This window comes from Pituophis catenifer, unplaced genomic scaffold (assembly GCF_029215685.1).
Source record: "Pituophis catenifer annectens isolate HBS135680 unplaced genomic scaffold, rPitCat1.0.hap2 SCAF_1, whole genome shotgun sequence".
Lineage (NCBI taxonomy): Eukaryota > Metazoa > Chordata > Lepidosauria > Squamata > Colubridae > Pituophis > Pituophis catenifer.
In genome coordinates, this window is record NW_027256881.1 from 174380424 (window position 1) to 174393031 (window position 12608).

General features: G+C 41.1%; 1 protein-coding gene across 1 annotated transcript in view; it reads left to right on the forward strand.

Annotated features, from left to right (window-relative positions):
- The window catches only part of ERBB4 (erb-b2 receptor tyrosine kinase 4), a 584656-nt gene that overhangs the window by 98558 nt on the left and 473490 nt on the right, over positions 1-12608 (forward strand). The window contains 1 exon segment of the mRNA XM_070933199.1: positions 6735-6921. Coding sequence (XP_070789300.1) covers positions 6735-6921 — 187 coding nt within the window.

The window sequence follows — 12608 nt, forward strand, 5'->3', positions numbered from 1 at the left end:
CTCTATTATTGTGAGATTAACATTTAACTTCCTCCTAGCAGTAATCATGATTCTGCAGAAATGACAGTATGCCTGTTCTAAAATGCAGCTGATAGTTAATGAATGGCTTCAGTTAAAACTTAGCTGGCTGCCTCTCACAGCTATCAATCACACCCTTTACTCTCTCTTTGTAACGTGTCATCCTTTGTCTTAATGTCCTTTGTAGTCTTGAGTCACCTGGGAATTTCCAGATGGACACTGCCTCATTCCCATTGTCCCATGCTAGTTTTTCTTTTTCTCTTTTTCTCATTTTCTCTCTCTTTCTCTCTCTCTTTCTCTCTCTTTCCTCTCTTTAATTCCTCATAAATATATGTCTACTAGGTTCTTAGTCCATTTTCAATTCCCCTTCTCTTTCTGTGAGGTTTATTCTGGATGCAAAAACCTGTTTTTTTCGGACTTTTCCCCCCCACAGACTATGACTATCCTCCAAATAGACTTTATTTTACGTTTGGGAGCTCATTTGGCAAACTGTATTGAGCTTCCCCATCTCTTTAGTAGTAAGCTCTTCTACTCATATAGGAAAACAAGTACAGTAGTCCTTATAACAGTTCATTTAGTGATCGTTCAAAGTTACAATGACACTGAAAAAAGGTGATTTATGACCATTTTTCACACTTATGACCATTGCAGCATCCCTTTGGTCACTTGATGTACATTTGGATGCTTGACAATTGGTTTATAGTTATGACACTGGCGATGTCCCAGGGTTATATGACCATATTTTGCGATCTTCAGACAAGCAAAGTCAATGGGGAAGACAGATTCACTTAACAACTGTGTTACTAATTTAACAACTGGAGTGATTCACTTAACAAATGTGGCAAGAAATTTCTATTTACATCAGATGTGCAGTGTTTATACATATATACAAGCTATATACCTGGTGTTTCTTAAGCTACTTATTCCTTTTATTAGGCACACCTTTTTCTCCTTTTATTTTATCATTCATCCATTCATACCACCTTCCCCAAACAGTATAGCAATCTGAATCTGAATGATATTTAATGTATTTTCATAAACTTAATAAAATATTGGAAAAAAAAAACAAATGTGGCAAGAAAAATTATAAAATGGGGGCAAAACTTACTTAAAAACTTTTCACTTAGCAACATAAATTCTGAGCTCAATTGTGGTCGTAAGTCAAGGACTACCTGTAGTGGGAAGGGAAGTGCTCATAGCTGTCACCCTGAGATTCTCTTGCCAGTTCTGGCAGGTTTGGCAAAAGTGCAGAAAGGAAAATGCTGTCAAAAGGAAAATAGCCTGCAGTAAACAGAATAACAGAATATCAGAGTTGAAAGCAACCTTGGAGGTCCTTCTAGTCCAATCCCCTGCTCAGGTAGGAGATCCTATATCAGTGATGGCTAACCTTTTTGGCACTGAGTGCCGAAAGTGTGTGTGTGCATGCACACCCATAATACAATGCGTGTGTGACCCCCCCATGCCCCCACGCATGCGCATGCAACTCTCCGCTTGCACCTTGCTCCTTGCACATGCATCCATAACCCCATGCATGCACATACAACCCCCTTGTGTGCGTCCCACCCCACGCAGGCGCACCTGACCCCCCGTGTGCACCCCATCCTGTGCATGCACATGCAACCCCATGCATGCACACATGACCCCATGTTTGTGCCCCTGTGCATGCACATGCAACCCCATGCATGCACACATGACCCCATGTTTGTGCCCCTGTGCATGCATGTGTGACCCCATGCATGCGTGCATGACCCCTGTGCACAACCCTCCCTCGTGCATGCCCGCGACCTTCGCATATGTGCCTCCCATGCATGCACGAGCATCTCCTGTATGTGCCCCACCCTCTGCACATGCACGGCAGAGACTTGAAAATCAGCTAGCTGGCGGGAGGCGCGCGCAAGGTAGAGCTGAAACGGCTCCTGTGCCCGCAGAGAGGGCTCTGCGTACCACGCATGCCATAGATTTGCCATCACAGCTCTACATCCTTTTTGACAAATGGCTGCCCAATCTCTTCTTAAAAACTTCCAGTGCTTGAGCACCCACAACTTCTGAAGGAAAGCTGTTCCACTGGTTAATTGTTTTCACTGTCAGGAAATTTCTCCTTAATTCCAGGTTGGTTCTCTCCTTGATTAATTTCCAACGATTGTTTCTTGTGTTGCCTTCTGGTGCTTTCGAAAATATCCTTTTGCAATTCTTCATATGTTTTAACCTTCATTTGTTACTCTTCCTGGCACTCTTTCCAGAGTCTCAACATTTCTTTTTATATCATGGTGATCAAAACTGGATGCAATATTCCAAATGAGGTCTTAGTAGTGTGGCTAGAGTCTAGGAGGGACAGGGAGTCTGCAGCAAATTTTGATGGTTTGCACATGTTTATACAACACTTCTTCATACAATAAAACCTTTACTGGGCAGAAGGTAGCATCTCGCTGCATCACAGCACTGAATATGCTCTTGATGTAGACCCTTCTTCATACTTTGGGAAGCAACAGTTTGGCTGGGAGAAATAACTCTCTCTTTTTAACCTGAAACCATCACTTTCAATGCATGCTGCCTTTGCAATGGACAAGGAATGAGATGAAGGTGATGTCATGAAGGCCTAACATACTGAAAGAATTAATGAAACTTCTTCACACTGTGGATAAGTAGTACATGAGGAAGAGCTACCAGTATTAGAGCAAAACAGGTCTTTGGCAGCAATCAGCGTTTGTTTATCTTTGATATTTAAATATGTATCTCCAGTCCCAGGGTGTTCACTGGCATTCAAAACCAGCAAAAGGTAATATGTGGATCCCAGTTCATACACTGGGATCAAACATATTAATCACATTTGCAGATTCAGCTAATTAATCTTATTAGGAGGTCAGTTAAATTTTCTTTCTTCCACCAGGTGTTTACTTGTTAGAAATGGCTTCCTGTTTATGATTCCTTTTTTACTATTGCATTATTATTTAATGGCAATGAATTTTAGTATATTGTCAATGAACTGTAGTGCATTTCTGAGATACTATAAAGCTGATTAATGGTTACAAAAGATTTGTACATAGACTATCAATGTAATATAAAAGTAGCAACAATAAAGTTGGCAAAACAGAATGACTTTACTTGCTTTGCTCACAGCATCTTTGTGCCTTCTGTCAGGATCAACCATTCTGTCCAGCACACATATACTGTGTAAATTTGCAATAGTGGCAAATATCTGTAGTTTGGGTATAGGATGAAGGTGAGTTCTCTGAGATTGTGGGTTAGTTTCCAAACATTTTGTTACCAGGCTAGGTAACATCTTGAGCTTAGGGGACATCAGTGTTAGTGTTCTTCCATGTATAAGGGCTTCGTGTGGTCAGTAGGTCTTGTGATGGGTCAGGTGTGGGTGTCAAGTGAGGGTCTTGTGATGGGTCAGGTGTGAGTCATCATCACAAGTCCCTCAGTTTGATACACCCACACCTGACCCATCACAAGACCTACTGACCACACGAAGCCCTTATAGATGGAAGAACACTGACATTCCCTAAACTCTGTTGAAGATGTTTACCTAGCCAGGTAATGAAACATTCAGAAACCAATCCACAAGCTCGGAGAACAAACCTTCACCCTCATACTGTGTAAAAATAAGGTAAATCCAGAGTGTAAAATGAAAATAAGAGATTGTAAGTGACATGATCAGAACATTTTAAAAAAAACCAAGAGCAAATCCAATATCTATTTACTCAGAAATAATGTTCCCTGAGTCCAATTATATTTATTCCGCAGAAATATTTCAAAATTATTGTTTCAAAATTATATTCTAAAGCTTTCTTTAAAGAGGAAAAGTATAATACATACAATTATAGCAAGTTCTCTTTTGCTCTAATTGCATGTTCTGGTTCATGAAATTCTCAAGATGGAAGAGTAATGCCTTTCTTCTAATAATATTTGGCAGCAGTAGTATTTAAAATATGGTTTAACCAATCAAATCATTGAAAGCCCTATCCCCTTGAGTGGGGTTCTCGTACTATGGGTTGCACCCTCCTGGCTTATTGTGTCCAAATTTAAGCAGACACTTACACTCATCCCCACTCTACCTGGACAAGATATTATTGATTTGTCCAGGTAATGAGAATGTATACTGGCAACAGTCCAATCTAATTAGGCTAGCACACTTAAAGTTCAATCATTGTTGGAACTACTAAGAGTGACCACAATATTTATCATATCTACCTTCCTAGCAGCAGAGGCACCTTCAACTCTTTGCTTGCCCTCCTTCCAGCTGCATTTGCTGATAGCCCATCTTTTCTCACTCTGCATCCAGCAATAATGTGCAGGGGAGACAGCAGAATGGCCAAGGTGAAGTCTATATCTATTGGATTTTCTCTGTGGAGCAGGCAGGTGCATGAAAGCACAGTAGCAGCATCTCTGACATATTTGGCCAGCAGGAAAATATGTCTTTCGCTGCAAATGAAGGTAGTGTGTCAGTCTGCCATGGCACAACCTCTATCAGTTGCAAACTGTGTTGGAGCTCTGGGCTCCTGGTGCAACCTCTACCAATTGCAAATTGGTGCAACCTCTACCAGTTGCAACTTGTGTTGCAGCTCTGGACTCTAGGACAAAAAAATTGAAGCTTTTCTTCTGGGAAAACTCTTTTTTCCTCCTTTCCCAAAAGCAATATCTGTATGTGAGCATGTGTGTGTGAGAGAGAAAGCAGAATATTGATCTCTCTACTTCCTGGTTCTAAGTTAGCATCCTAGTTGTTTTCCCTAGATTGATCACTTTTTAAATCTGCAATTGAGGCAAATGAGTATACAATTGGGTACCCCAAGGATGCTTGGCACTATGCTGTAATCTACTAGTTTTCTGTCACTGCCATTAGTTGAAAGAATCTAGGGATGCCCTTAGTATCCATTAGCATGCTCATAGCTCTTACTGCCTGAGTTCTGAGCCAGAAGATGCCTGGGTAGAGACTTTCTTGTGCCAAGATGGGTTCCACATTATCTCTGCTAGCCTACTAATGCACCTGCACCAGATTCACCAACCTTGTGATCAGGCACTAGGCCTAGTTCTGATGTGGGCAGATTCACCTCATTGAAGGTGATTGTCACAGAACAGAGGTTGCTGTTCTGGACTCCTGCAAAGGGGCTTCTGGGAACAGGCCTCCATTAGCTACTTTTGGTTAGAGAAGAAAACTCCTGCCAAACCAATAATGAAATTGTGTAAGACTTTTTCCCTCCTCACCCCAAGAAATAAGTACCGTATTTTTTGGATGATACGATGCATTTCACCCTCCCTCTAAAAGAGGCTGAAAATTTGTATCTTATACTCTGAATGTAGCCCCGCTCACCCACCAGCCCCCATCCTTCGGCCTCCATGTGTCCTCTTCCTTGCTGCAGAGATAGACACTGACAATGGCGTAGCCATTTTGGGCACTGTGCATCGCGTTTTTGGCCTCCAAACGCTCCGTTTGAGAGCTCTTCTAGGCTGCAAGGATGGCCAAAGCACATTGCCACTGATCACTGCCTGAAAACGCGATACATTTGGAGGCTGAAAACACGACGTGCAATACCCAAAATGGCTCTCTGGAATAGCTCCTGCCTTCTCTTCTGCACTTCACTTGTTGTAGTCACTGGAGCTCCCTCCAATGATCAGCTGAGCTTTTGAAGCTGTTTTTTAGCCTCAACGAGGTGCTTGCAAGTGAAGCAATATTCCGTGCTTCGCCTGCTGTTTTCATTGCTGCTCCCTCCGACGATCAGCTGTGCTTTAGAAGCTGTATTTCAGCCCCAACCAGGTGCGTGCGCTTCAAACCAGCGAACTAATGTGGTGAAGCTGACCAGACTAAGGGCACTAGCCAGATGAATACCTGGTAGGCAGATTTTTTTTTTCCTATTTTGCTCCCCAAAAACTAAGGTGCGTCTTATACTCTGGTGCATCTTATACTCCGAAAAATACAGTGTGTCAGAGCACATTGTGACAGGGTTCTATTAGAGCATGGGTGTCAAACCCGATTGCGTCATGTGGTGTATTGAGATGTATCATGACCTTTTTTGCCTTTGCGGAGCCGGGGTGGGTGTGGCTTGTGTGTGATGCATCCAGTCTGTAGGCTGCCAATTTGATACCCCTGTATTAGAGTATGATCAAACAATTTTATTCAAGGGGAAGAGGTTTTACAAAATTTATTTTATAGCCCCCACTCTATAACATTGTTTACCATCTTTGGAAGCAAATATGGGGGCATAGAGTTAATAGTGAAGAACTGAGCAGTTTAACTGTGCCTTGAGCAAAAATGTCTTACCTTTTTATTTTGGAATAAAGATCTGAAAATATGGATGCACATGAATGCTATGTGCATTATTCATGCATGTTGTGTCTGTACTTGAAATTATTCTGCAGATGTTCCTTGAAGTGGTACCAAAGTGCAAAGTAATGTCATATATAATTATGTGAGCAATACAAAATTATTTATTAAAAACATCTACCTTTGATTTGGATGCTTGCTTTGTGTTCTCCTGTCATCTGAAGTACTGTACATGGGAGACAATGTGAGTCACAGCCTTTTCTGAAATTGCATTTCTTCCTTGCTTTTAAATATGAAGTGAATGCTGACTTTATGAGCACTTGTGAAATTATAAATTTCACCCACTTTTAAATGAGAATAAATAAGTGATTTGTGTATATTGTATGGGAAACCTTGGAAATGATAAGTGAGTTGGGAATACTTTAGTATACAATCAAATCTCTGTCTTTTGCAGTCTATCAGAGAAGTGACTGGCTACGTCTTGGTAGCGCTGAATCAATTTGAATACCTTCCTTTGGAAAATCTGCGGATCATTCGTGGAACAAAACTGTATGAAGATCGCTCTGCACTGGCCATCTTCCTCAATTACAAAAAAGATGGGAGTTTTGGACTGAGGCGGCTTGGGCTGAAGAACTTGACAGGTAAGGGAAAAACAAAAAGATTATAAGAGAATAGCTTGATCCTATTGACCAGTAGTTTGCAGATCTTAGAAATAATATCAAAGGACTGGCCTGTTTTGATCTACAAAATAAAACAAAAGGGAACAGAGCAAATAAGCAACTAGTGAACTAGTGAATAGCTGCTGTGTTCTGCTTAGTTGACAGATGGGCTTTAAGACAAATGACAACTTTCAAAGGATAAATATCTTGCAGAGTAACAAACATAGTAACTCTGTGTCAGACAGTGTAGATTGCAACCATTTTTAAAAATGCAGTCCCCAGAGACATAATTTAACATCAGGTGGACATGTCCACCAACTTCTTACCAATGTGTCTTTCTGTTATATCTTGAGATGCTTAGGTAAAGCTGACCCTGCTTTATCTTTGAAACTAAAATTATCCTAAAACAAGTGAGCTATTTGTAAGTGCAATCACATGCTGATCTAGCTGACCAAAGCTCTTAAACATACGAGGGTGGGTGAGAGGTAGGGAATGTTTGACTAAGCAAGAAAAGGCACAAGAAGAGGAACCCGAAGGATTAGAATGCTAAAGTAGCCCTTCCTATAAGAAAGGACTTAAGCTATTAGGGTTCCTTAGCATGGTACAAAGAAGAGAAAGGGGAAAGGAGATAGAAAAATGCAAAATCATACAAGGGATGAATAAATGAACAGGGGGAAGTTTTTCTCCCTCTATGAAATAATTCAGAGTCCTCCACTGAACTAACTATAGGAAGATCCAGGACCAATGGAATGAAATTATTACTATTATTATTATTATTATTATTATTATTATTATTATTATTATTACTACTACTACTACCACTATTGATATTAATTGAATTTATATTGCCGCCTATTTGCCCATGGCGACTGAAGGCAGTTTACAGAATATAAAACCACATTTAAAACAATAAACACTAACACAAAGAATCAAACAAATTAATATAGTACAATATAACAAAATCCCCCTCACCTCCAACCCACTGCCCCAGTGACAGCAGATCACACAAGCCATTTAATGGGCTCCATCCCGGTCTGGGTTCCCCAGGCCCGCTGGCAGAACCCTGTCTTCAGCGCCTTCCAGAAGAGCATTAGAGTGGGGGCCATTCTAATCTCTGGGGGAATGATGTTCCAGAGAGACACAGCTACCATGGAGAAGGCCCTTCTTCTGGGTCCCACCAGGTGTATCTCCCTCAGGGATGGAACCAGCAACATTCCCTGCCTCCCAGCTTTGATGGGTTGGGTAGGTGTGACCGGCAAGAGATGGTCCCTCAGATAACCTGGTCCCCAGCCATGAAGGGCTTTAAATTGACAACCAGCACCTTGAATTGCACCTGAAAGCAAATTGGCAACCAATGCAGTGGTTGTCAATTTAAAGCCAGTCACCAATCAATGGTGATAACATGTGCAAACTGGAATCTGCACAAAACCATGTGGGCAGCTGCATTTTGCACCAACTGGAGCTTCCGGATGCTCTTCAAGAGCAGCCCCATGTAGAGCGCATTGCAATAGTCAAGACTAGGGCTTGAGTGACTGTAAATAGGGACTGTTGGTCCAGGAAAGGGCATAACTGGTGCACAACCCACAGTTGCACAAAGGCCCTCCTGGCCACAACCATCACCTGCTCTTCAAGCAGGAGTCGTGAGTCCAGGAAAACCCCACAAGGTCTGTTTGGGATAGTGCCACCCCATCGAAGACCAAAGGTGGCAGTTCTCCTTGATCCAACAAACCCCAAACCCAGAGCCACTCGGTCTTGCAAGGGTTTAGTTTCAACCCATTGCTCCCCATCCAGCCCCTAACACCCTCTAGGTACTGCAAGGGGGAGGACACGGCATCACTTGACTCACCACGGGCTGAGACCTACAGCTGAGTATCATCACCATATTGGTGATACTTCAGTCCATGGTGACGGATGATCTCACCCTTTCATATAATCATCATCAACATCATCATCATCTTATTATTATTATTATTATTATTATTATTATTATTATTATTATTATTATTATTAACTTGGGAACCATAAAGTAAGAAATGGAAGGTTTAATACTCGCTGCTCAAGAACAAGCACTACAAACTAATGCCATGAAAGCAAAGATACAAAAATCCACCGACAATCCAAACTGCCAACTTTGCAACAACAAAGTCAAAACTGTTTCACATTTAATATGTGAATACAGCAAAATCGTACAAACTGATTACAAAGCTAGACATGACCGAGTTGCTAAATTAATCCATTGGTCATTATGTAAAAAATATGGCTTACCTGTAACCAAAAAATCATGGGAACATAAAGTGGAAAAAGTCAATGGTATTTGTGATGCATTTTTGAATGTTCAGTTGACTGAGTTTCATATTTAATGAATAAAGATAATAATAATAACAACAACAACAACAACTTTATTGTCATTGTACATGTATACACAGTATACCCATACAACAAAATTCACTTAACACCCAAAGACCAGGTCCAGCACACATAACAATCCCCAAATACCCCCACCCACCCACCCACCCACCACAAATTCCCCACCCCAAACCACCCAAATATTCACATAACAGACCAGGTAATACTGTCCAACAGCTCACTGATTTAGTTTATAATAATTTATTATTATGAACCCTTTAGTTCATTGTTGAGTGCAATTATAGCTCTGGGATAAAAACTATTCAGAAAACGTGTGGTCTGAGTTTTAATTGTTCTTTATCTTCTGCCAGAAGGCAACAGTCCAAAAAGATTGTAAGCAGGATGGGAATAGATAAATAAATAAAGTAAACAGGAGCGGAGAGAGTACCAAGCCCTGCAGAACCCCGTAAAGCAGTGGGCGAGGGCTGGATCTCTCCCCTCCTATCAATACTGACAGAGAGCGGCCACAGAGGAAGGAAGTGAACCAGGATAGCACAAGGCCTCCCACTCCCACCCCCCAAAGCCACCCCAGGAGAATATGATGGTCTATGGTATCGAAAGTCGCTGAGAGGTCAAGTAGAGCAAGGATGGATGCACTACCCCCATTCCACTCTTGCTAGAGATGATCCAAAAGTGTGACCAATGCCATTTCTGTCCCAAATCCAGGCCTGAATTCTGACTGGTAGGGGTCGAGATAATCTGTTTCATCCAGAAAACTCTGGAGCTGCCACACGACCACCTTCTCAACAACCTTCACCAAAAATGGAAATTATCCAACTGGGTGGAGTCCAGCAATGTCTTCTTAAGAAGAGGGCGGACCACAGCCTCCTTAAAGTGCTGGGGTACTGCCCCTTACTGTAGAGAAGCATTAATCACCGCCAGAGTCCACCCGCCTGTCACCTCCTGGGAATCTTTTCAGTATATACCAGCAGTTATGGTGATGGCAGTCAACTTGGATGCTTTTAAAAGAGAACAGAGTAGGTTCATGGACAACCTAGCTACTAATATTAATGGCTGTTTTGCCATCTTTTGAATCACAAGCTGCCTGCTTCAGACACTGGCTGCTGAGAAGCAATATTATGCTCCAGTCTCTGCTTGTGAGCAGCCCAGATGGATTCAGTTGACCAATGTTGAACTGAGTGAATATATCATCTGATCCAGGAAGGATATTTTTATGTCCTTGTGGCTTGAATCAATAGTCCCCAGATTTATTTGACATTCGGGGCATTGTATTTACACACACAAATACAAAAATTTAATTCTTTTTGTTATTAATATGTTTCTCTCTCTCTCTCTCTCTCTCTTTTGTATTTTACTCATATTGATAAAGCATATATTTAAAAAAGTAGTCACCAGGTTCATAGTTTTGGAGGAAATAATTAGGGCTTGTCCTAATTAAAATTAATTAATTAAAAATAAGGAACACCCTGCATCAATCACTATTTAAAAAAGAAAATAAAACTTAGTATCAGGGAGAATTCATCATACTCTTGAACAGCCCATTTCAACTAATAGCAAAACAATACATTAAACAGAGGCTACTGCAATCTTATAAGAAGAATATAAATTAATAGCTTCCAAGAAGCACAAGTGATTAAGCAAACAAACAGAGGAAGCTAATAGAAGATAGGAAGAGTTCCCTTTCAACTCCCATGCTCCCAGTTTCAGAAAGTGCAGTGGATTAACTTGAGAGTTTAAAAGGAAGAAAAAAGTAACCTTGCTACTGTATATGTGATACCATAAGAATTACAGTAGAAGTGAAGATCAGTGCATAGAATTCTGCAGTTTTGACCTGCAGTGTTTGGACATATTTCAATTTGTCTACTCCTGCCTTAAAGGAACATCATTCCTTTATTTGCAGTGAATGCATTTTTGTCCTGGCATTTTAATAAATATTAGAGTATCTCATGAGATAAAATAAGAACTTGACCAGATCAAGTGAAGGAGATACTACAGTAGGAACTATAATGAAGAACCCTTCTTTAGGAAGAGAACTAAACAAAGTAACAAATCTACTTAATAAAAGGTAAGACACCTTTTATTAAGACACATAAAATATAGTAGAAGTAAGACTACTTCTAGTAGAAGTAGAAGTAAGATGCATAAAATATAGTTGGTAACATCAGAACTTAGAAACAACTTTAAGATCTTTGCTGGAAAAAAAATCAGACTCTAAGCCTTCAGAGGAAAGAAAACAGACATTGCTAAAACTAATGCAAAAAGATGAACCCTGAAGAGCAGAAGGGAGGCAGTTTCTCCTTGCAAGAAATCATGTAGTGGCAATTTGTATTCAGTGCTACAGTGCTACAGAAACAGAAATGAGTGCCTACTCGACCCTACAATTTGGGAAGCATCCTGTATGCCATAGGCCAGTGATGGCTAACGTCTTTGTCCTTGTGTGCCGAAAGCGCATGTGTGCATGACAGCGCATACGTGCATGCCCACACCCATAATACAATATGTACATGACACACACCCCATGCATGCATGCGCCACCCCCCCTGGCGCGTGCTCCCCTGCCCCGCGCATGCACATGCAACATCTACCCATGCCCTGCTTGGGGCCTAGCAGGCCTCCCTGAAGCCTCCTGGGTGTGAAGTTTCCGAAAGATGCCCTAATTAATTCATGAGCCACGAGCCAAACTTCAAAAGAGCCTGGTGGCACAGCAGACTAAAGCACTGTTATTAACATCAGCTGCCTGCAATTACTGCAAGTTCAAATCTCACCAGGCTCAAGGTTGACTCAGCCTTCCATCCTTTCTAAGGTAGGTAAAATGAGGACCCGGATTGTGGGGGCAATAAGCTGACTTTGTATAAATATACAAAAGTGTGAAGGCTATTGCTTAACACATTGTAAGCCGCCCTGAGTCTCCGGAGAAGGGCGGCATATAAATCAAAGAAAAAAAGAAAAGAAAAGAAAAGAAAAGAAAAGAAAAGAAAAGAAAAGAAAAGAAAAGAAAAGAAAAGAAAAGAAAAGAAAAGAAAAGAAAAGAAATACAGTCATTTATTAGGAGCAGCATTTTGGCAATATTCGGATGCAGTTAGAACTAATACTACGTAGATTTACGTTCCCCTATGACCCTGTCTCTCCCCCTCCTCCCTGGCCATGTCATAAATCACATTCTCCAATTAACACTTTGGCTGGTTGTGAAACCCAAAACTCTCCTACTGATTGCAGTAGAAAAGCATCTGTGGAATGTAATTTCAGTTAGAGAAATCAATCAACTCCATCAGTTCTCCCTCCCTCCTACTCATGGCAACTTG